The sequence below is a fragment of the Gymnodraco acuticeps genome, unplaced genomic scaffold (assembly GCF_902827175.1).
Source record: "Gymnodraco acuticeps unplaced genomic scaffold, fGymAcu1.1, whole genome shotgun sequence".
NCBI classification, from domain to species: Eukaryota; Metazoa; Chordata; class Actinopteri; order Perciformes; family Bathydraconidae; genus Gymnodraco; species Gymnodraco acuticeps.
This window is the reverse complement of record NW_022990303.1, coordinates 55,029-78,615: the sequence shown is the minus strand read 5'-3', so window position 1 is coordinate 78,615 and position 23,587 is coordinate 55,029. Positions and strand designations below refer to the sequence as shown.

General features: G+C 39.1%; 1 protein-coding gene across 1 annotated transcript in view; it reads left to right on the top strand.

Moving 5' to 3' along the window:
• Positions 1-23,587, top strand: part of usp43b (ubiquitin specific peptidase 43b) — a 124,901-nt gene that overhangs the window by 85,871 nt on the left and 15,443 nt on the right. The window contains exons 8-13 of the mRNA XM_034222673.1: positions 1,320-1,482; positions 5,227-5,338; positions 11,488-11,591; positions 17,760-17,837; positions 18,071-18,194; positions 22,174-22,777. Of these exons, the coding sequence (XP_034078564.1) occupies positions 1,320-1,482; positions 5,227-5,338; positions 11,488-11,591; positions 17,760-17,837; positions 18,071-18,194; positions 22,174-22,777 (1,185 nt within the window). The remainder of the gene's footprint in view (positions 1-1,319; positions 1,483-5,226; positions 5,339-11,487; positions 11,592-17,759; positions 17,838-18,070; positions 18,195-22,173; positions 22,778-23,587) is intronic.

Sequence of the window (23,587 nt, the reverse complement as noted above, 5' to 3'; positions counted from 1 at the left end):
ATCAGATAAAACCTCCTGCAGAGCGAGAGGCAGCCATTGGTCCATCTGTCCTCCCCTCTGAATCACCGCTCGCGCTCCCGAAATAGAAAGCTGCTGTCTCGCCACTTTATGCATCCTCGTTCTCCTGCTCACTGTTCGAGGTGTTAAGTTTAGGGGTCACATTTTCCACTTGGAATCAGAATTAGGTTATTTAAAGGGTATGTACCCGCAGGATTCGTGGTATTTTGAGGTTGTATCTTCATGGTTTATTGCACTTTTCTAAAAGTAAAATCTAATAAAATGTAGTGTTCCCTTTCAAGGAGAAAATATTCAAGATATTTTATTGTCATAAGTAAAGTTTAACTATATAATTCTTACGCTCAGCTAAATATTAGGAAACTATCAAAACAAATAAACATATAAGATAAAAACAAATATGTACTTAAATATATCTTACACCTTTGAAAGTGCCAAAAGAATCTGAGATTAGTTTGCTATCAATATCAACAATATTTATCAGAGAAATAGCTTTTATCTATTATAATTTATCTAGTTGTCCTCCTGTCTCCTATTCCTAAGACAGTGGTGGAAAGTACATTTACTCAAGTATTGTACCGAAGTAGCCTACTATTTTGACATACTTGTACTTGTATTATCATTTTTACTATATATACTTCTGTTCCACTGCATTTTGTACTTTTTACACAACTACATTTATTTAAGACTCATAGTTTACTTGCTATTTTCACATTTAAAAACACATGATAGGGTAATGTTATAATGTAATACTTTAATGCCAACCTTGTCAGTATTTTAGAGAATATCTTACATTTGCTCAACATTGAGAAACTACAACATAAAAATAGAATAATATATATTTTCCACCAAGACCTTTTACTTTTATTGGAGTACTTTAAGATCCTAGTATTTCTACTTTAACTTAAGAAGAGGATCTTCCACCACCGTCCTATGACTAGTTTTAATTATTTTTAAATTAGTAATTATTTTAGGCAAATATTGTACTTGTTACTCAACAATGACTCTATGGCGGCTGTGGCTCAGGTGGTAGTCACTGGTTCTATTCCCAGTCCCTTTCAACATGTCTTTGGGCAAGATATCTATCCCCAAATTGGTGTGTGAGTGTGTGTGAATGTTACTCTCCTTGAGCAGGTGTCACCTTGTATGGCTGCCTGTGTGTGAATAGAGAAGTGTATATGTAAAAGCTCTATGAGGGGTTGCAAAAAGTAGAAAAGCGGTATGTAAAGTCAGTCCATTTAACCACTTACTCTCGCAGTTTGTCCTCACCTCATATCTGACCTTCTCCTGTGTTGTTCCTTCAGGGTACCACCACAGCCTCCCCTCCTCTCCTTACTCCTCGGGTCCTGAGAGTCAGAGGTTACCTTCCTCTGGGACTTTATCCTCAGAGTTCCTGAACCACGGGGTCCCAGTGAAGATCCTGCTGCTGGTCTGCAACGCTGCTGGGACGGGACAGCAAGCCGTCAGGTAATCATGGAGACCAGAGAGGGTACAAGTACACACATCCTTTACTCAAGTAGAAGTACAGATACTCGTGTTTAAAAATACTCTGGTGAAAGTAGAAGTACTGACTAAACTTCTTTGCTCAAGTAAAAGTAAAGAGGCTTTTAAATACTTCAGTAGAAAGTACCCATAGCTAGCAGCTGTTTTAAAGAGTACCTGACCTCCCTTTATATTAATAGAACAATAATGTCATTGTTAGCTAATGAATGTTTCCATGCTGAACAACGGCAACATGACAACGTTTCCATTGGTCCCTCTTCTTTAGAGAAGACCAGGAAATGATGGATACACGGATCGTGTTCAAATCAATAGGCACGCAATGACTCTAAAGAATAATGATCACGCATCAAACACACATTCAGACTAAAGGAACCAGCTGTTTGGAAAATGAGAGAAGTAGAAAGTACAAGTATTTGAGTTCAACTTGTAAGAAGTAGAAAGTACAGGTATTTGAGTTCAACATGTAAGAAGTAGAAAGTACAGGTATTTGGGTTCAACATGTAAGAAGTAGAAAGTACAGGTATTTGAGTTCAACATGTAAGAAGTAGAAAGTACAGGTATTTGGAGTTCAACATGTAAGAAGTAGAAAGTACAGGTATTTGAGTTCAACATGTAAGAAGTAGAAAGTACAGGTATTTGAGTTCAACATGTAAGAAGTAGAAAGTACAGGTATTTGTGTTCAACATGTAAGAAGTAGAAAGTTCAGGTATTTGTGTTCAACATGTGAGAAGTAGAAAGTACAGGTATTGGGTTCAAACTGTAAGAAGTAGAAAGTTCAGGTATTTGTGTTCAACATGTGAGAAGTAGAAAGTACAGGTATTTGTGTTCAACATGTGAGAAGTAGAAAGTACAGGTATTTGAGTTCAACATGTGAGAAGTAGAAAGTACAGGTATTTGTGTTCAACATGTGAGAAGTAGAAAGTACAGGTATTTGTGTTCAACATGTGAGAAGTAGAAAGTACAGGTATTTGAGTTCAACATGTGAGAAGTAGAAAGTACAGGTATTTGAGTTCAACATGTGAGAAGTAGAAAGTACAGGTATTTGAGTTCAACATGTAGGAAGTAGAAAGTACAGGTATTTGTGTTCAACATGTAAGAAGTAGAAAGTACAGGTATTTGTGTTCAACATGTAAGAAGTAGAAAGTACAGGTATTTGAGTTCAACATGTAAGAAGTAGAAAGTACAGGTATTTGTGTTCAAACATGTAAGAAGTAGAAAGTACAGGTATTTGAGTTCAACATGAGAGAAGTAGAAAGTACAGGTATTTGTGTTCAACATGTAAGAAGTAGAAAGTACAGGTATTTGAGTTCAACATGTATAGAAGTAGAAAGTACAGGTATTTGAGTGTTCAACATGTAAGAAGTAGAAAGTACAGGTATTTGATGTTCAACATGTAGAAGTAGAAAGTACAGGTTTGAGTTCAACATGTAAGAAGTAGAAAGTACAGGTATTTGTGTTCAACATGTAAGAAGTAGAAAGTACAGGTATTTGTGTTCAAACATGTAAGAAGTAGAAAAGTACAGGTATTGTGGTTCAACATGTAGAAGTAGAAAGTACAGGTATTTGTGTTCAACATGTAAGAAGTAGAAGTACAGGTATTTGTGTTCAACATGTAAGAAGTAGAAAGTACAGGTATTTGTGTTCAACATGTAAGAAGTAGAAAGTACAGGTATTTGTGTTCAACATGTAAGAAGTAGAAAGTACAGGTATTTGAGTTCAACGTGTAAGAAGTAGAAAGTACAGGTATTTGAGTTCAACGTGTAAGAAGTAGAAAGTTCAGGTATTTGTGTTCAACATGTGAGAAGTAGAAAGTACAGGTATTTGTGTTCAACATGTAAGAAGTAGAAAGTACAGGTATTTGAGTTCAACATGTAAGAAGTAGAAAGTACAGGTATTTGGAGTTCAACATGTAAGAAGTAGAAAGTACAGGTATTTGTGTTCAACATGTAAGAAGTAGAAAGTACAGGTATTTGAGTTCAACATGTAAGAAGTAGAAAGTACAGGTATTTGAGTTCAACATGTAAGAAGTAGAAAGTACAGGTATTTGAGTTCAACATGTAGAAGTAGAAAGTACAGGTATTTGAGTTCAACATGTAAGAAGTAGAAAGTACAGGTATTGGGTTCAACATGTAAGAAGTAGAAAGTACAGGTATTTGAGTTCAACATGTAAGAAGTAGAAAGTACAGGTATTTGAGTTCAACATGTAAGAAGTAGAAAGTTCAGGTATTTGGGTTCAACATGTAAGAAGTAGAAAGTACAGGTATTTGAGTTCAACATGTAAGAAGTAGAAAGTACAGGTATTTGGGTTCAACATGTAAGAAGTAGAAAGTACAGGTATTTGAGTTCAACATGTAAGAAGTAGAAAGTTCAGGTATTTGTGTTCAACATGTAAGAAGTAGAAAGTACAGGTATTTGAGTTCAACATGTAAGAAGTAGAAAGTACAGGTATTTGAGTTCAACATGTAAGAAGTAGAAAGTACAGGTATTTGGGTTCAACATGTAACAAGTAGAAAGTACAGGTATTTGAGTTCAACATGTAAGAAGTAGAAAGTACAGGTATTTGAGTTCAACATGTAAGAAGTAGAAAGTACAGGTATTTGGGTTCAACATGTAAGAAGTAGAAAGTACAGCTATTTGAGTTCAACATGTAAGAAGTAGAAAGTACAGGTATTTGAGTTCAACATGTAAGAAGTAGAAAGTACAGGTATTTGAGTTCAACATGTAAGAAGTAGAAAGTACAGGTATTTGGGTTCAACATGTAAGAAGTAGAAAGTACAGCTATTTGAGTTCAACATGTAAGAAGTAGAAAGTACAGCTATTTGAGTTCAACATGTAAGAAGTAGAAAGTACAGCTATTTGAGTTCAACATGTAAGAAGTAGAAAGTTCAGGTATTTGTGTTCAACATGTAAGAAGTAGAAAGTACAGGTATTTGGGTTCAAATGTAAGAAGTCAAAGTAAAAAGTCGTCAGAAAAATAAGTAGTGGAGTAAAGTACTGATACCAGAAAAATGTATAAGTACAGTAACAAAGTATTTGTACTGCACTACTTCCCACCTCTGCATCTGGCGCCGTGTGGAAATCAGTCCAGAGGATCAATGAAAGTAACTTTGGGTCAAATCTAAATGAAATAAAGTGTTCCCTTTCGAGGAGAAAATATTCAAGATTCAATATATTTGTATTGTCTTATGTACGGCATGACAGGCAGTTGTACAATTAAATTCTTCCGCCCAGCTCTCCACAGTCCGATCCCCTCCATGTTTCACTTTCTCCTTCAAACGCCTCGCTCTCGTGGATCAAACCTCCCACTGCTCTCATCCCTGTGACAGCTGGAGGACTCTGTGTCTGCCAGGAAAATGACTTTGGAGTCACTTCCTGTACTTGTTGTTTTTAACTCTGTAGAAGAGCATCACAGGTACACGTCTGAAAGTGTGAAGGCTCTCAGTTTCCTTTGATTTATCAAAACTGTGAAACCAACAGATAGCAGAAGGTAGGATTTAATTAGGTTTGAAATGTAATGCGTGAAACCTAAATATGTTTTGGATTAATCTCATGGCTGTGGAGGCAGGTGATCAATTCAACATATAATATATTGATGAAAACAGTATAATAGGGGGCCTATGTAATGTATATGTAATGTCTTTCATTTTGTGTAAAGCACTTTGAATTGCCTTATGTTGAAAGGTGCTTTATAAATAAACGTTCCTCCAGGTTTGGACCCCCGTTCCTGATGAGGGAGGATCGGTCTGTTTCCTGGGAGCAGCTGCAGCAGAGCATCCTCAGCAAACTGTATTACCTGATGATCAACGGGGTGCAGGCTCAGGTACTGCACACACACCGACTGTGCACTAATGTGAGGAATAATTAAGCTGTGGAAGGAAATCTACTTTTTAACTCAGGTTTTTTAACCTCATGGCTTTTCCATTATGATGAAGCTCACAGCAGATTGTCCGTCGTCCAGGAGAGCTTCAAGACCTTTTACTTTGAGATGTAATTACTTTTATTACACGGCTTAGTTGAATACTCGATTCTGATTGGTCCATTCAGAACATGTGACACGTTGTTAATCCAGTAGTACAGACCGCTGTCAAGGACTATAAAATGACCGTTGCTAAGGAGGATCGAGAAGGAGAAAGGAAAAGCGCTGGGCGTCGGATAAATCAGACCGGCAGACAGGAAGTAAACACTTTTCATTTTTTATAGCGAAAGTTGGCATTTACCGTTTTTTGCAGTGTATACTTTTACATCTAATACCTACTATACAACTACTATATGCTGATTTCACTTTTTTTGTTTTATTAGAGTGACATTTCCAATGCAGGACTTTATTTAAATGAGTTATTATTTATATACTATATTATATTTCTTCTTTGCTTTCAAAATATGACATTTGCTTTTTTTAGGTAGTTTAATTGTAGGTTTTAAGATAAGATCAGAACCCAATAGCCTGACACGACAGAAATGTTCAGTTTAATCAGGTCAGGGACAGGCAGGGTCAAACCCAGGAAATCCAGCAGTAAGGCAAACAAATCCAAACAGGGGGCAGCAGGAAACCCGAGGTCCGAATACAGGCAGGCAGGCAGGGGTCAAAACCGGGCAGGACAGGAATCTAGGCTAGAAAATATCAAACACTGGAGAGCTTGGAAGAACAGACAAGACAATCTGGCAAAGCACAAGTGAGAGTGAGGTGGTATACATACTGTGGAGTAATGAGGGAATGAGTAACAGGTGAGGGGAAGGGCTGGGGAGACCAGGTGAGGGGAGTGAGCTGATTGCAAGAGCCTGGAGGAAGGCGGGATCTGAAATGACAGGAGAGTTTAAGGCTGCAGCCACACGAGGACAAAAACGGCCGTTTGCGTAACTGTTTAGTGTCATATAGACCATTCGGCCACACGAGGACGACCGCATACGGCACTAAACGACTGAGGAAACGATAACGCGTCCCAAGGTGGATAGAACGGCATACGCAACGCTCTGGGGGGTCCAACAGCTCCGTGTGTGCGCCCTATACGATCATTTTCTGATAATGATTGCGCAATAGCCCCGCCTCTCCCCACCTCTGCTGCTCACCCCCGCGTCAAAGTAAACTGCACACTGAATTCAGATTATTTATCTTTCTCTCGATATGGACATAAACGCGAGTGAAGTCTAATCCGACAGGACGGAGACACCTCTCAAAATACCTAGTTATAAATATGTTTATTTTTACTGTCGGCCGGGTCACTCATTACTGGATCAGCTGCTGAGACTGACGCTGTCCGAAGAGAGGGAGGAAAAAGAGAGGCTCCGTGTATTTTATTATTATATTATATAGAGTCGTTATTCATTTGTTTTAAAGCTCAATAAATAACAAAGAAGACCTTTGACCGGCACTTTTATAATTTTGTCGGAAGGTTTAAACTTTAATTACACGTTGACTGGGGAAAAACTCTGCCCGGTTCCCTCGGCCCCCACCGCGGAGAATAAACAGAAGGGCAACCATGACAACCATGCTTCTTCGCTGCTTTTGTGGAGGAAGTTACAGCGCCACGTACAGGCTCCTGCATGTACTGCAGCTTCTCCAGCGGTTGGAGCTAAACGGAGCAGTCTCGTGTGGACAGACACGATCCGGATGACTATTGCGTGTGGACGGAAGCTTGTTTGTGATTGCGTTTGCGTTAATCCTATGCGTTTAGACGTTTTTGTCCTCGTGTGGCCGGGGTCTAATATGTGCCAAACCAAACAAAGAACAATAGATGTGTCTAACTTGTGACAGCCTGCTGTGTCATGCTGTTCCTCCTGCAGCCAAGCAGATTTCCAATCAGTGTTTCTGCAGCCAGATGACACACGAGAACCGATACTGACATAATAAAGAAGGAAGGCAGCAGATGACCGTCTCTCTGCATCTTCCTCAGTGCTGGTTCAGACTTTCAGGAGAGGAAGAGTGAGGCATCTTCTTCACAGCGGGGGGTGTGAGTCCTCCTCTGTGCCCCCTGCTGTCAGACGTTTAATTAAACTCGTACAGTCCTCCTCTCAGAAAGCAGTTCTCAGAGCAGATGTTGGCTCTGAATCTTTCATCCCAGCAGGATCTGTAGTTTCCTGCATCGATGCTCCACTCGAGAGGATGATTCCTCTCGTCTAAATTTAGCTTCGGCAAAGAGGCAATTCAGAAACAAAGGGCGGCGTTCACATGTTCATTTAGCAGCTCTAAAGCTCACCAAGCAGTGCTACAGTGATCCGATGCTTCACCAGTGCTCATGTTATAGTCCGATAAGTGTTCATGCACACCCTCTCCAGACTTTCTCAACACCTTGCAATATAATGAAACTCTGTGCTGGTTGAGGTCATGATCCTGGTGTCGGAGTTTGTGTATTTGATTTAGTCTTCGTCCCCTGTGTCCTGTCAGCTTTTGCCTCCTGTCTTTGTGTGCTTCCCACCCGTATTGATTGTGTGTTCTGGCCTTATTAGCTCCACCTGTTCCCCGTTAGACCTGCGACCAGCTGCTGACCTTCTGTTGAAGTATTGGCTTTCTGTTAGTCTTTGCCGGGTCCTTGTATGTCGTGCAACCTCGGTTCTGTTCTGCTTTGTTCGCCTTGTCTGGACCTTTACATATCTGTAATCTCTTTGAAGTCTTCACGCCTCCTGGATTTGGGTCTTTCACATCCCCCTTACCTGCCTCCTATACTGTTGGAAAATAAACATATATACGCACACCATAGATTGTATATTTAGATAGACAATGCCTTTCCAATTCCTACCTGTTGAAGAAGTTAGGCTTCCAATTTAATCTGGCTACTTCCACCATACAGCGCGATTATAAAGTGACCTAATGACATGCTAACTTTTGCAGTTTACGTTACACCAAACAAACAAACAAAATGGTCCTCACACTCGTACCCTTTTCTTCCTGTAAAAGTGTTAAAACAGCCTCCAACCGCTGCAGTGTTACATTACATTACATGTAATTTGTTAGACGCTTTTATCCAAAGCGACTAACATACATTCAGTACTGTGGACAATCCCCACAGGAGCACTTTGGGGTGAAGTGTCAACACAACGACATGCTGACTGCAGTGGGACTCGAACTTGCTACCCCCTGATTCGAAGTCCAGCACACTATCCACTGAGCCGCAGCCGCAGTATTTTGTCCTCTTACTGGCCCTCATGATACTGACATACTTTAAATAGTACTGTATGTCCCACGTTAGACGCAGTAACTCAGAAGTATTGTGTAACTCCCCCCCTGAGACTGGAGCGTTCCTCTTGTGATCAACATATCAATATCTTCCAGGAATGAGCCGCTCCTCAGAGACCCTGCAGAGTGAGAGCTAGTGTTTGAGCCAGCAGATCCTCTCAGGACTTCACAGCAGAAAGAGAAAATCTATTTCATTTTGTTTGCCAAGCGCTCCTTCTCCTAAAGCACCTCCAATCCACGCAGATCTCAGAGTAATAAAGACAGGCTTCAACAGAGGACAAAGGTATTAGCTTCATATGTTATTCCTTTGTTCTCCTCAACCTGGCTTTTCAGTCCAGTCGTCCGATTATCTCTGGGTTTATTAAACATGTCTTTACCAGTTGTGTGTTATACATGGAGATGCTACATGCTAATCTGCTGTTAGCTCAAACTGCCAGGTGCAGGTTGTGGTCTATATCTCATGATGACCCACTTTCCTCTCTTGGTGTCGCTTTAGCAGCAGACGTTACATAAAGTTGACCCCTTTGTGTCTTCTGATAAAAGGAGACGCTTTAAGAGCTAGAGGACCTGCCAGGTTGCATGATGGGAAGTAAGAGGTGGTTGTAAATCTCGAGATAGAAAGCCAGACAAACCTGATTTAATCTAAAAAAAACTGCACGTTCATTGCTTGAATCAGAAGGGACTTGTCAGTACTTCATAAATCATATGAACCCTCACCGAGCCTTCTTTTATTCACTTTCAGCCCATTGTAGGATCTGAAGTCTCCAACTGAGCAGATCAGGAGACATGCTGCTGTTCCTTTAAACGCTGAAGTTTGGGTTCGAGTTCTGCCTTTTTGACTGAATCCATGAGGACATATTACATTACATTTAGCTGGTGCTTTATCTAAAGAAACTTACTGTAAAGTAGAAGTACTCAGATCATAAAAAGTTACTGCATGCAGCTAAATACATGATATAATGTGTCCTCCCAAGATTCCTTGCAGTCAAAATGGTTGATGTAGAAGAGACATGAAGAAGAGGAGACACATGTTGATGTAGAAGAGACATGAAGAAGAGGGGACACATGTTGATGTAGAAGAGACATGAAGAAGAGGGGACACATGTTGATGTAGAAGAGACATGAAGAAGAGGGGACACATGTTGATGTAGAAGAGACATGAAGAAGAGGGGACACATGTTGATGTAGAAGAGACATGGAGAAGAGGGGACACATGTTGATGTAGAAGAGACATGGAGAAGAGGGGACACATGTTGATGTAGAAGAGACATGAAGAAGAGGGGACACATGTTGATGTAGAAGAGACATGAAGAAGAGGGGACACATGTTGATGTAGAAGAGACATGGAGAAGAGGGGACACATGTTGATGTAGAAGAGACATGAAGAAGAGGAGACACATGTTGATGTAGAAGAGACATGAAGAAGAGGGGACACATGTTGATGTAGAAGAGACATGAAGAAGAGGGGACACATGTTGATGTAGAAGAGACATGGAGAAGAGGGGACACATGTTGATGTAGAAGAGACATGGAGAAGAGGGGACACATGTTGAGTAGAAGAGACATGAGAAGAGGGGACACATGTTGATGTAGAAGAGACATGGAGAAGAGGGGACACATGTTGATGTAGAAGAGACATGAAGAAGAGGGGACACATGTTGATGTAGAAGAGACATGAAGAAGAGGGGACACATGTTGATGTAGAAGAGACATGAAGAAGAGGGACACATGTTGATGTAGAAGAGACATGAAGAAGAGGGGACACATGTTGATGTAGAAGAGACATGAAGAAGAGGGGACACATGTTGATGTAGAAGAGACATGAAGAAGAGGGGACACATGTTGATGTAGAAGAGACATGAAGAAGAGGGGACCATGTTGATGTAGAAGAGACAAGAAGAAGAGGGGACACATGTTGATGTAGAAGAGACATGAAGAAGAGGGACACATGTTGATGTAGAAGAGACATGAAGAAGAGGGGACACATGTTGATGTAGAAGAGACATGAAGAAGAGGGGACACATGTTGATGTAAAGAGACATGAAGAAGAGGGGACACATGTTGATGTAGAAGAGACATGAAGAAGAGGGGACACATGTTGATGTAGAAGAGACATGAAGAAGAGGGGACACATGTTGATGTAGAAGAGACATGAAGAAGAGGGGACACATGTTGATGTAGAAGAGACATGAAGAAGAGGGGACACATGTTGATGTAGAAGAGACATGAAGAGAGGGGACACATGTTGATGTAGAAGAGACATGAAGAAGAGGGACACTTGTGATAGAAGAGACATGAAGAAGAGGGGACACATGTTGATGTAGAAGAGACATGAAGAAGAGGGGACACATGTTGATGTAGAAGAGACATGAAGAAGAGGGGACACATGTTGATGTAGAAGAGACATGAAGAAGAGGGGACACATGTTGATGTGTGCACTAAAGCTAGAAGAAACAACTCAACCAAAATGCAGATATCTTCACTTCAATAAGCCAACCCATTGTCAGAGCTGATGCATTAGTTTCAAACGGGCTAAACCCTTAAAGTGGTGGGTTTAATGTCTAAGGTACAGTCCGAACAGCTGGGTTTCCAGTGTTCATTGAAGAACATTAGACTCTCCGCTGTCCTGACATCAATGGATCGCTCGTTCCACCGTGTTGGAGCCAGGAGAGTGAACAGGTGTGTTTGTGTTGAGCGTACCTGGGTTACAGTAGTGGCTCATTGGAGGGTAATTACTGGGTTATTATGAAAGCATTAATGTCCCCTGATGTCTTTACAGAAGTGTCTTTGTCTTCCAGAACATCAGAGTGATGTTCAACGTCCGTGTGGTGGGGGGCTCGGTGTTTCACAGCTACCTGTCCCCTCAGGACGGACGGCCGCTGCACCACCCTGTTGTGGACAGGTGAGACAAAACACACCTGAGACACACATTCAGAGATTGTAAAAGTACACACATCCTTTACTCTAGTCAAAGTAAAGAGGTCTTTGAAGTGTACTTCAGTAGAAAGTACCCATAACTAGCAGCTGTTTTAAAGAGTACCTGACCTCCCTTTATATTAATAGAACAATAATGTCATTGTTAGCTAATGAATGTTTCCATGCTGAACAACGGCAACATGACAACGTTTCCATTGGTCCCTCTTCTTTAGAGAAGACCAGGAAATGATGGATACACGGATCGTGTTCAGATCAATAGGCACGCAATGACTCTAAAGAATAATGATCACGCATCAAACACACATTCAGACTAAAGGAACCAGCTGTTTGGAAAATGAGAGAAGTAGAAAGTACAGGTATTTGTGTTCAACATGTAAGAAGTAGAAAGTACATGTATTTGAGTTCAACATGTAAGAAGTAGAAAGTACATGTATTTGAGTTCAACATGTAAGAAGTAGAAAGTACATGTATTTGAGTTCAACATGTAAGAAGTAGAAAGTACAGGTATTTGAGTTCAACATGTAAGAAGTAGAAAGTACAGGTATTTGAGTTCAACATGTAAGAAGTAGAAAGTACAGGTATTTGAGTTCAACATGTAAGAAGTAGAAAGTACAGGTATTTGATGTTCAACATGTAAGAAGTAGAAAGTACAGGAATTTGAGTTCAACATGTAAGAAGTAGAAAGTACAGGTATTTGAGTTCAACATGTAAGAAGTAGAAAGTACAGGTATTTGAGTTCAACATGTGAGAAGTAGAAAGTACAGGTATTTGAGTTCAACATGGAAGAAGTAGAAAGTACAGGTATTTGAGTTCAACATGTAAGAAGTAGAAAGTACAGGTATTTGTGTTCAACATGTAAGAAGTAGAAAGTACAGGTATTTGAGTTCAACATGTAAGAAGTAGAAAGTACAGGTATTTGTGTTCAACATGTAAGAAGTAGAAAGTACAGGTATTTGATGTTCAACATGTAAGAAGTAGAAAGTACAGGTATTTGAGTTCAACATGTAAGAAGTAGAAAGTACAGGTATTTGAGTTCAACCTGTAAGAAGTAGAAAGTACAGGTATTTGTGTTCACATGTAAGAAGTAGAAAGTACAGGTATTTGAGTTCAACATGTAAGAAGTAGAAAGTACAGGTATTTGTGTTCAACATGTAAGAAGTAGAAAGTACAGGTATTTGTGTTCAACATGTAAGAAGTAGAAAGTACAGGTATTTGGGTTCAACATGTAAGAAGTAGAAAGTACAAGTATTTGAGTTCAACATGTAAGAAGTAGAAAGTACAGGTATTTGTGTTCAACATGTGAGAAGTAGAAAGTACAGGTATTTCGGTTCAACATGTAAGAAGTAGAAAGTACAAGTATTTGAGTTCAACATGTAAGAAGTAGAAAGTACAGGTATTTGGGTTCAACATGTAAGAAGTAGAAAGTACAAGTATTTGAGTTCAACATGTAAGAAGTAGAAAGTACAGGTATTTGGGTTCAACATGTAAGAAGTAGAAAGTACAGGTATTTGAGTTCAACATGTAAGAAGTAGAAAGTACAGGTATTTGAGTTCAACATGTGAGAAGTAGAAAGTACAGGTATTAGAGTTCAACATGTGAGAAGTAGAAAGTACAGGTATTTGAGTTCAACATGTAAGAAGTAGAAAGTACAGGTATTAGAGTTCAACATGTAAGAAGTAGAAAGTACAGGTATTTGAGTTCAACATGTAAGAAGTAGAAAGTACAGGTATTAGAGTTCAACATGTTAGAAGTAGAAAGTACAGGTATTTGGGTTCAACATGTAAGAAGTAGAAAGTACAGGTATTTGGGTTCAACATGTAAGAAGTAGAAAGTACAGGTATTTGAGTTCAACGTGTAAGAATTAGAAAGTACAGGTATTTGAGTTCAACATGTAAGAAGTAGAAAGTACAGGTATTTGAGTTCAACATGTAAGAAGTAGAAAGTACAGGTATTTGAGTTCAACATGTGAGAAGTAGAAAGTACAGGTATTTGAGTTCAACATGTAAGAAGTAGAAAGTACAGGTATTTGTGTTCAACATGTAAGAAGTAGAAAGTACAGGTATTTGAGTTCAACATGTAAGAAGTAGAAAGTACAGGTATTTGAGTTCAACATGTGAGAAGTAGAAAGTACAGGTATTTGGGTTCAACATGTAAGAAGTAGAAAGTACAGGTATTTGTGTTCAACATGTAAGAAGTAGAAAGTACAGGTATTTGTGTTCAACATGTAAGAAGTAGAAAGTACAGGTATTTGTGTTCAACATGTAAGAAGTAGAAAGTACAGGTATTTGAGTTCAACATGTAAGAAGTAGAAAGTACAGGTATTTGAGTTCAACATGTAAGAAGTAGAAAGTACAGGTATTTGTGTTCAACATGTGAGAAGTAGAAAGTACAGGTATTTGGGTTCAACATGTAAGAAGTAGAAAGTACAGGTATTAGAGTTCAACATGTAAGAAGTAGAAAGTTCAGGTATTTGTGTTCAACATGTAAGAAGTAGAAAGTACAGGTATTTGTGTTCAACATGTAAGAAGTAGAAAGTTCAGGTATTTGAGTTCAACATGTAAGAAGTAGAAAAGTACAGGTATTTGTGTTCAACATGTGAGAAGTAGAAAGTACAGGTATTTGAGTTCAACATGTAAGAAGTAGAAAGTACAGGTATTAGAGTTCAACATGTAAGAAGTAGAAAGTACAGGTATTTGGGTTCAACATGTAAGAAGTAGAAAGTACAGGTATTTGAGTTCAACGTGTAAGAATTAGAAAGTACAGGTATTTGAGTTCAACATGTGAGAAGTAGAAAGTACAGGTATTTGAGTTCAACGTGTAAGAAGTAGAAAGTACAGGTATTTGTGTTCAACATGTAAGAAGTAGAAAGTACAGGTATTTGTGTTCAACATGTAAGAAGTAGAAAGTACAGGTATTTGTGTTCAACATGTAAGAAGTAGAAAGTACAGGTATTTGGGTTCAACATGTAAGAAGTAGAAAGTACAGGTATTTGTGTTCAACATGTAAGAAGTAGAAAGTACAGGTATTAGAGTTCAACATGTAAGAAGTAGAAAGTACAGGTATTAGAGTTCAACATGTAAGAAGTAGAAAGTACAGGTATTTGGGTTCAACATGTAAGAAGTAGAAAGTACAGGTATTTGAGTTCAACGTGTAAGAATTAGAAAGTACAGGTATTTGAGTTCAACATGTGAGAAGTAGAAAGTACAGGTATTTGAGTTCAACGTTGTAGAAGTAGAAGTACAGGTATTTGTGTTCAAATGTGAGAAGTAGAAAGTACAGGTATTTGTGTTCAACATGTAAGAAGTAGAAAGTACAGGTATTTGTGTTCAACATGTAAGAAGTAGAAAGTACAGGTATTTGTGTTCAACATGTAAGAAGTAGAAAGTACAGGTATTTGGGTTCAACATGTAAGAAGTAGAAAGTACAGGTATTTGTGTTCAACATGTGAGAAGTAGAAAGTACAGGTATTGTGTTCAACATGTAAGAAGTAGAAAGTACAGGTATTTGGGTTCAACATGTAGCAGGTATTTGTAAGAAGTCAAAGTAAAAAGTCGTCAGAAAAATAAGTAGTGGAGTAAAGTACTGATACCAGAAACATGTACTCAAGTACAGTAGCAAAGTATTTGTACTCCACTACTTCCCACCTCTGGTAGTGGCTAACAAACTGAATCTCTAAAAAGCAAAATGTAGAGGAGAAAAAGTACAATACTGACTTCTGACATGTAGAAGTACGAAGTAGCATACTGTGAAAATACTCCGCTAAAGTAAAAGTACCTCAACATTTAACCAGGTTAGATATATTCCTGTGAGCATCAGAGTTTTCTGTGCAGCTGAACGTCTGTCTGCACACTTTAGACGTCTGTTATTAGACTAGAGGAACTATTAGATCAATGATTCTCAAATGGGGGTACACGGACCCCTAGGGGTACGTTGGGGTACTGCAGGGGGTACGTGAGGTAAAAAAAGACCATGCATGATTACAAAAATAATCTTAGTACAATAAGTTAAATGGAAAATACAATTGTATATAAAATATTCCTAGAACCACTAAGGTGGTTCTCATATAAACATGTTACATTTGTGTATTGTATTTATAGTTTTTAATAATATATCATTTTGTTCATTGGTTTGTTAAACATATATTAATTCAATTGAAAAACTCCTTGGAAAAATCTTTGTTTTCATGCATAAAGATGAAAATATCCTTAGTTTGTTGTAATTCATGCATGAAGGAGTTAATACATCAAACACTGAGGGAACATCACTCGATTGTAATTATTTAAATAGGCTTTTTCTGTCAAAAATGTCCGGGGTCGGTCAGGGGGTACTTGGCTGAGAAAATGTTTCAAAGGGGGTACACTACTGAACAAAGTTTGAGAAGCCCTGTATTCGATGATTCTAAATCTGTTCTTTTGTTGTAGTCATGGAGGAACAGTCCAAACGTTCAGCACTGAAACGACCCGATGTTCCCACCGGCTCATTTAGATGTTATCTAATGTGATCAATTTAAATGCAATTTAGATCGTCTCTTATCTGATAAAGTGTGTCTTGTACTGTAGCTCCAGGTTAACGTTGTAACGTCCTGAGTATTTAAATGATTGCCACGGACTCTACAGATGTTCTGGATAAGGGGGTTATATTGGTTTTATGTATATCATTAGATACGATTTACAGCATTGACTGAAATGTGTAGACATTTTATATATCTTTACAAATCTTTACACTGACAGAGGTGGAAAGTACTCAGATCTTGTACTTGAGTAAAAGTAGAAGTACTCAGATCTTGTACTTGAGTAAAAGTAGAAGTACTCAGATCTTGTTCTTGAGTAAAAGTAGAAGTACTCAGATTGTGTACTTGAGTAAAAGTAGAAGTACTCAGATCTTGTACTTGAGTAAAAGTAGAAGTACTCAGATCTTGTACTTGAGTAAAAGTAGAAGTACTCAGATCTTGTACTTGAGTAAAAGTAGAAGTACTCAGATCTTGTACTTGAGTAAAAGTAGAAGTACTCAGATCTTGTACTTGAGTAAAAGTAGAAGTACTCAGATCTTGTACTTGAGTAAAAGTAGAAGTACTCAGATTGTGTACTTGAGTAAAAGTAGAAGTACTCAGATATTGTACTTGAGTAAAGTAGAAGTACTCAGATCGTGTACTTGAGTAAAAGTAGAAGTACTCAGATCTTGTACTTGAGTAAAAGTAGAAGTACTCAGATCTTGTACTTGAGTAAAGTAGAAGTACTCAGATCTTGTACTTGAGTAAAAGTAGAAGTACTCAGATCTTGTACTTGAGTAAAAGTAGAAGTACTCAGATCTTGTACTTGAGTAAAAGTAGAAGTACTCAGATCTTGTACTTGAGTAAAAGTAGAAGTACTCAGATCTTGTACTTGAGTAAAAGTAGAAGTACTCAGATTGTGTACTTGAGTAAAAGTAGAAGTACTCAGATCTTGTACTTGAGTAAAGTAGAAGTACTCAGATCTTGTACTTGAGTAAAAGTAGAAGTACTCAGATCTTGTACTTAAAAGTAGAAGTACTCAGATTGTGTACTTGAGTAAAAGTAGAAGTACTCAGATCTTGTACTTGAGTAAAAGTAGAAGTACTCAGGTCTTGTACTTGAGTAACAGTAGAAGTACTCAGATCTTGTACTTGAGTAAAAGTAGAAGTACCAGAGTGTAGGAATACTCTGTTACAGTAAAAGTCCTGCATTCGAAATGTTCCTCAAGTGAAAGTAGAAAAGTATTCTCATCAAAATATAGTGAAAGTATATTTGTTCTGATAAAAACTGAAAATCCAAGAAGAATCAGATATTCTCTGAGCTGGGAACTTTGTTTGTTTTGACTGTTCTTACAATAACAAAGTCTTTAGTGTACCTTCATGTAATATTTTAGCCTATAATACATTTCTTTACCTGAAATATCCACTGCTAAATCCCCTAAACACACACACACACACACACACACACACACACACACACACACACACACACACACACACACACACACACACACACACACACACACTCTTCCCCTCACACACATCACTCATTCCTGCTGTATTATAAACTGTGGTAATGCTGACACCTAGTGGTTCTCCTTCCTCTGCACTGGATGATATTTAACCTTTGTAATATGTACATTAGAGCTCTGAAGCTCTGCGGCTCAGGAGGACCTCCTCATGTGAAGCTGATCATCGAGTGGGAGCACCGCATCAAAGACTGGTCAGTAACACTTCATATCTCCATAATCATAATAAAACATGTTATATATATAGCGCTTTTCCTGGTGCTCAAATCGCTTACATCTTATGAACCCAACATAAACCCAGACGTGTGTGTGTGTGTGTGTGTGTGTGTGTGTGTGTGTGTGTGTGTGTGTGTGTGTGTGTGTGTGTGTGTGTGTGTGTGTGTGTGTGTGTGTGTGTGTGTGTGTGTGTGTGTGTGTGTGTGTGCAGTGTGTTTGGGAACATCCAGGAGGAGGTGGTGCAGCAGTCAGAGAGTGGGAGGAGTCAGCAGAATGTCCATCAGTTCAGCTGCAGCCTGGACGAGTGTTTCCAGCTCTACACCAAGGAGGAGCAGGTGAGGTTATCACCTGAACCCACCTGTTAACAGCTAACAGGTCGCACACACACATAACAGCTGTGTGTCCCACCACCACGAGCCTCCTGAAGTTGTGGTCACAGGTTCAGCCTTTCTGCATGTTATGACATCCAGCCCCTGGACTCCATGGGGCTTCAAAGGAACAAAGACTCAGTATTTGATCATTACGATATTTCAAAGGGACTTTTGAAGGCGTCGTTTGAAGTGGGGTTGTATACTCCCTACAATAGACGTTTGTGTCTACATGTTTCCAGTTTGAATTTCACTAACGCATCAAAATGACCCAAAAACATGCAGATTTTTATTTTATTTCTTGAATTATTTTTTATTTAACTTTTTCAGTTAACATTATTTTTTTCTCCGTTTTATTTTGTGTTTACTTTTTACTTTAATTTATAAAAATGTCTTCATTTTTTAAATATTTTTTAATTTATTATATACTTTACTTTTTACATTTATAAAAATGTCTTCATTTTTTTATATATTTTTATTGCGCATTATTCCTTTAACTGCTTATTTTTATACACATTTTCTGCTTTATTTGATCTTTTATTCAACATTTTACGCCATTGACTCTTGTTGTTTCCTTGTGTCTCCACTGTGTGGCGCTGCAGGCTCACACATGTCACTCCTGAAGGGTCTATAATCAGTCAGGACTCACCAATAAGGCTCTAAATGGGCCGACTAATCAATATGTTACACTTAATGTTCACAACATGCACTCTTTATTTGCCCATATTAATGGATGCTAAATTGTTTTGGGAGTTTAAGAATCCTTTTTTTATTGTGGCAGATGAGAGACTTGTTAAAATGTGTTTCTATGTATCTAAGCTTAAAAATATGAAAAAATAACATCATAACTATCTTCTCCTTTGTCTTCTAAGATGAGGTCGCTGCACCCTCTCTCACACACACTGACACACACACAATTAGCTGGAACCCATCTCAAAGCACTGAGAACACAACATACATTATGAGATTATATTAAGGTTGTTTGCAACGGACAGGAAAACCTCTTCAGTGCATTTAGTCTTTAACACATTTGTTCTCACATTTTTCAAAAGCATTCACAGCCTTTCTAACGGAAACAACATTTGCCGCCCAATTCTACCGTGAACTAAATGACCCAAAGTTACACCGCAGATATCGTTACCATATGTTTCATTATTGTTTTTAATTTAGGCATTTAGCATTAACTTAAACTCAAGACTAAAATAACAGGACCTTGTTGTTCAGAAATGATAATAAAAAAAGCCTTAAACTTGCTATTAAGATCAACTTGTATTAATTACAGCTCTGGGAAACATGAAGACACCACTTCTTAAATCACAGGGTGTCTCTCAATGTCGAGGAAGGCTGCTCCAGAGCATTCATTCATTCATGCGTACAATATTACATTATTTTGCAATAAACCTGAGGAAAACCATCTTGTTTGCAACTCTAAAGTCTGCATCTAGCGTTCATTGCATCTGATCATTTTGCACCTGCTTCAAAAAGCCTTCGACCTTCATGAGAACAACGGGGGAGTGAAACCACTTTGAATCAGAGCGATGAAACATCCATTACAATTACTAAACGTTCCCGAGATAATAAAGCGCTCGGTGTTGTCAATAAGGAGGCTACGCTTTTTACATTTCTTATTCCTTTATGTGCTTTAGTTTGAGGTCATGTTGGATTGTGTTAGGCTTCACCATACTTAGTAACCGTGTGTCAAGAGGAGTGGGAATGAGTTCAAGTGGAAGAGCATTCCGCATTGGCCTTGGTTGTGTTTTGTTGGAATAAGTGAAGACAATCGAGACGAATTCATTTCCACCAACAGCAGGAGTGTTTTGTTCGGTGGGTCCACTGATTACTGCAGATTATTCAAAGTGTCACAAGGAGGAGAAGGAGAAGCCATGGCAACAGATTCCAAATGTACTTCCTGTTTAAACTGGAGCTCACAAGGACTTTGAATTTCCAAACTTCATGCATCAATTAATTTCCCCTTCGTAGATTAATACAGGTTAACACTACATACTGATATATACCTGAACATCAGCAGGAGAGGACTCTTTAAAGTAGAGACACTACATACTGATATACACCTGAACATCAGCAGGAGAGGACTCTTTAAAGTAGAGACACTACATACTGATATACACCTGAACATCAGCAGGAGAGGACTCTTTAAAGTAGAGACACTACATACTGATATACACCTGAATATCAGCAGGAGAGGACTCTTTAAAGGAGAGACACTACATACTGATATACACCTAAACATCAGCAGGAGAGGACTCTTTAAAGTAGAGACACTAAATACTGATATACACCTGAACATCAGCAGGAGAGGACTCTTTAAAGTAGAGACACTACATACTGATATACACCTGAACATCAGCAGGAGAGGACTCTTTAAAGTAGAGACACTACATACTGATATACACCTGAACATCAGCAGGAGAGGACTCTTTAAAGTAGAGACACTACATACTGATATACACCTGAACATCAGCAGGAGAGGACTCTTTAAAGTAGAGACACTACATACTGATATACACCTGAACATCAGCAGGAGAGGACTCTTTAAAGTAGAGACACTACATACTGATATACACCTGAACATCAGCAGGAGAGGACTCTTTAAAGTAGAGACACTACATACTGATATACACCTGAACATCAGCAGGAGAGGACTCTTTAAAGTAGAGACACTACATACTGATATACACCTGAACATCAGCAGGAGAGGACTCTTTAAAGTAGAGACACTACATACTGATATACACCTGAACATCATCAGGAGAGGACTCTTTAAAGTAGAGACACTACATACTGATATACACCTGAACATCAGCAGGAGAGGACTCTTTAAAGTAGAGACACTAAATACTGATATACACCTGAACATCAGCAGGAGAGGACTCTTTAAAGTAGAGACACTACATACTGATATACACCTGAACATCAGCAGGAGAGGACTCTTTAAAGTAGAGACACTACATACTGATATACACCTGAACATCAGCAGAAGAGGACTCTTTAAAGTAGAGACACTAAATACTGATATACACCTGAACATCAGCAGGAGAGGACTCTTTAAAGTAGAGACACTACATACTGATATACACCTGAACATCAGCAGGAGAGGACTCTTTAAAGTAGAGACGCTACATACTGATATACACCTGAACATCAGCAGGAGAGGACTCTTTAAAGTAGAGACACTACATACTGATATACACCTGAACATCAGCAGGAGAGGACTCTTTAAAGTAGAGACACTACATACTGATATACACCTGAACATCAGCAGGAGAGGACTCTTTAAAGTAGAGACACTACATACTGATATACACCTGAATATCAGCAGGAGAGGACTCTTTAAAGTAGAGACACTACATACTGATATACACCTGAACATCAGCAGGAGAGGACTCTTTAAGTAGAGACACTACATACTGATATACACCTGAACATCAGCAGGAGAGGACTCTTTAAAGTAGAGACACTACATACTGATATACACCTGAACATCAGCAGGAGAGGACTCTTTAAAGTAGAGACACTACATTCTGATATACACCTGAACATCAGCAGGAGAGGACTCTTTAAAGTAGAGACACTACATACTGATATACACCTGAACATCAGCAGGAGAGGACTCTTTAAAGTAGAGACACTACATTCTGATATACACCTGAACATCAGCAGGAGAGGACTCTTTAAAGTAGAGACACTGCATACTGATATACACCTGAACATCAGCAGGAGAGGACTCTTTAAAGTAGAGACACTACATTCTGATATGCACCTGAACATCAGCAGCAGAGGACTCTTTAAAGTAGAGACACTACATACTGATATACACCTGAACATCAGCAGGAGAGGACTCTTTAAAGGCTTACTTTTACGGTTTTATCTGGAGCTGAATCAGTATTTGAATGTGTATTTATGTTCTCTTTCCTCCACCCTCCAGTTGGCCCCCGATGATGCCTGGAAGTGTCCCCACTGTCAGCAGCTGCAGCAGGGCACGGTGAAGATGAATCTGTGGACGCTGCCGGACATCCTCATCCTCCACCTGAAGCGCTTCAGACAGGTGGGCGACCGGAGGAACAAACTCACCACCTTCGTTCAATTCCCCCTGACCGGCCTGGACATGACGCCACACATGGTGACCCGAAACCACAACAACCACCACCAGTCAAACCCAAACCACCAGTCAAACCCAAACCACCAGTCAAACCCAAACCACCAGTCAAACACAAACCACCAATCAAACCCAAACCACCAGTCAAACCCAAACCACCAGTCAAACACAAACCACCAGTCAAACACAAACCACCAGTCAAACCCAAACCACCAGTCAAACCCAAACCACCAGTCAAACCCAAACCACCAGTCAAACACAAACCACCAGTCAAACACAAACCACCAGTCGAACACAAAACACCAGTCGAACCAGCACCAGCAGCAGGGATTGAAACCGTCCCGCCGATCTGACCCAACTCCACCTGACTTCCTGTACGATCTGTACGCCGTGTGCAACCACCACGGAGGAATGCACGGCGGACACTACACAGGTGAGAAATACTCACTTTAGGATTTTTTTAAAGCTGTACCAAAAGCCAGGAAGTTAGCATCTCCCTTGTTCCCTCCACAAAAAGCCAATGGGATTTTCTCAATGTGATTTTGGATTATAGCAGAAGATAATCTCTGTATCAAACAAATGTTTATGATGCTTACACGTTTAGTTCAGCAGGATAATCTCCACATAGTAACACTACTTTATGGTTTCTGAAGTAAAAAGCTAACGTTAGGCTTTCAAGGAACTAACGCACGGTCGCATGACTTCACGTCACCACCGCTAAGCTAAAAGAGGCTAATGTTGGGCTGTAAAGGAACTAGAGCACGGTCACATGACTTCAAGTCACCACCGCTAAGCTAAAGGTGGCTAATGTGGCTAATAACGGTGGCTAATAACATCAATTCAGACATCATGACACAATTCCATCAGATTAATGATAAAAACCTAGAGGACATTATTCAACTTCTGAAATCCTCCTCCTGCTGCCTTGATATTATTCCAACAGGATTTTTCAAAGATGTTTTGCCTTGCATGGCCTCAGATCTACTTCATATAGTAAACAAATCTCTTCACTCAGGTATTTTTCCACAGGCCCTGAAAACTGCAGTCATTAAACCGCTCTTAAAAAAGAATAATCTAGATGCTTCAGTAATGAACAATTACAGGCCCATATCAAACCTCCCATTTCTAGGTAAAATCATTGAAAAAGTTGTTTTTCAACAGTTGAGTAATTTCTTGCATTTAAATGACTGTTTTGATGTGTTCCAGTCAGGCTTTCGTCCAAACCACAGCACTGAGACTGCTC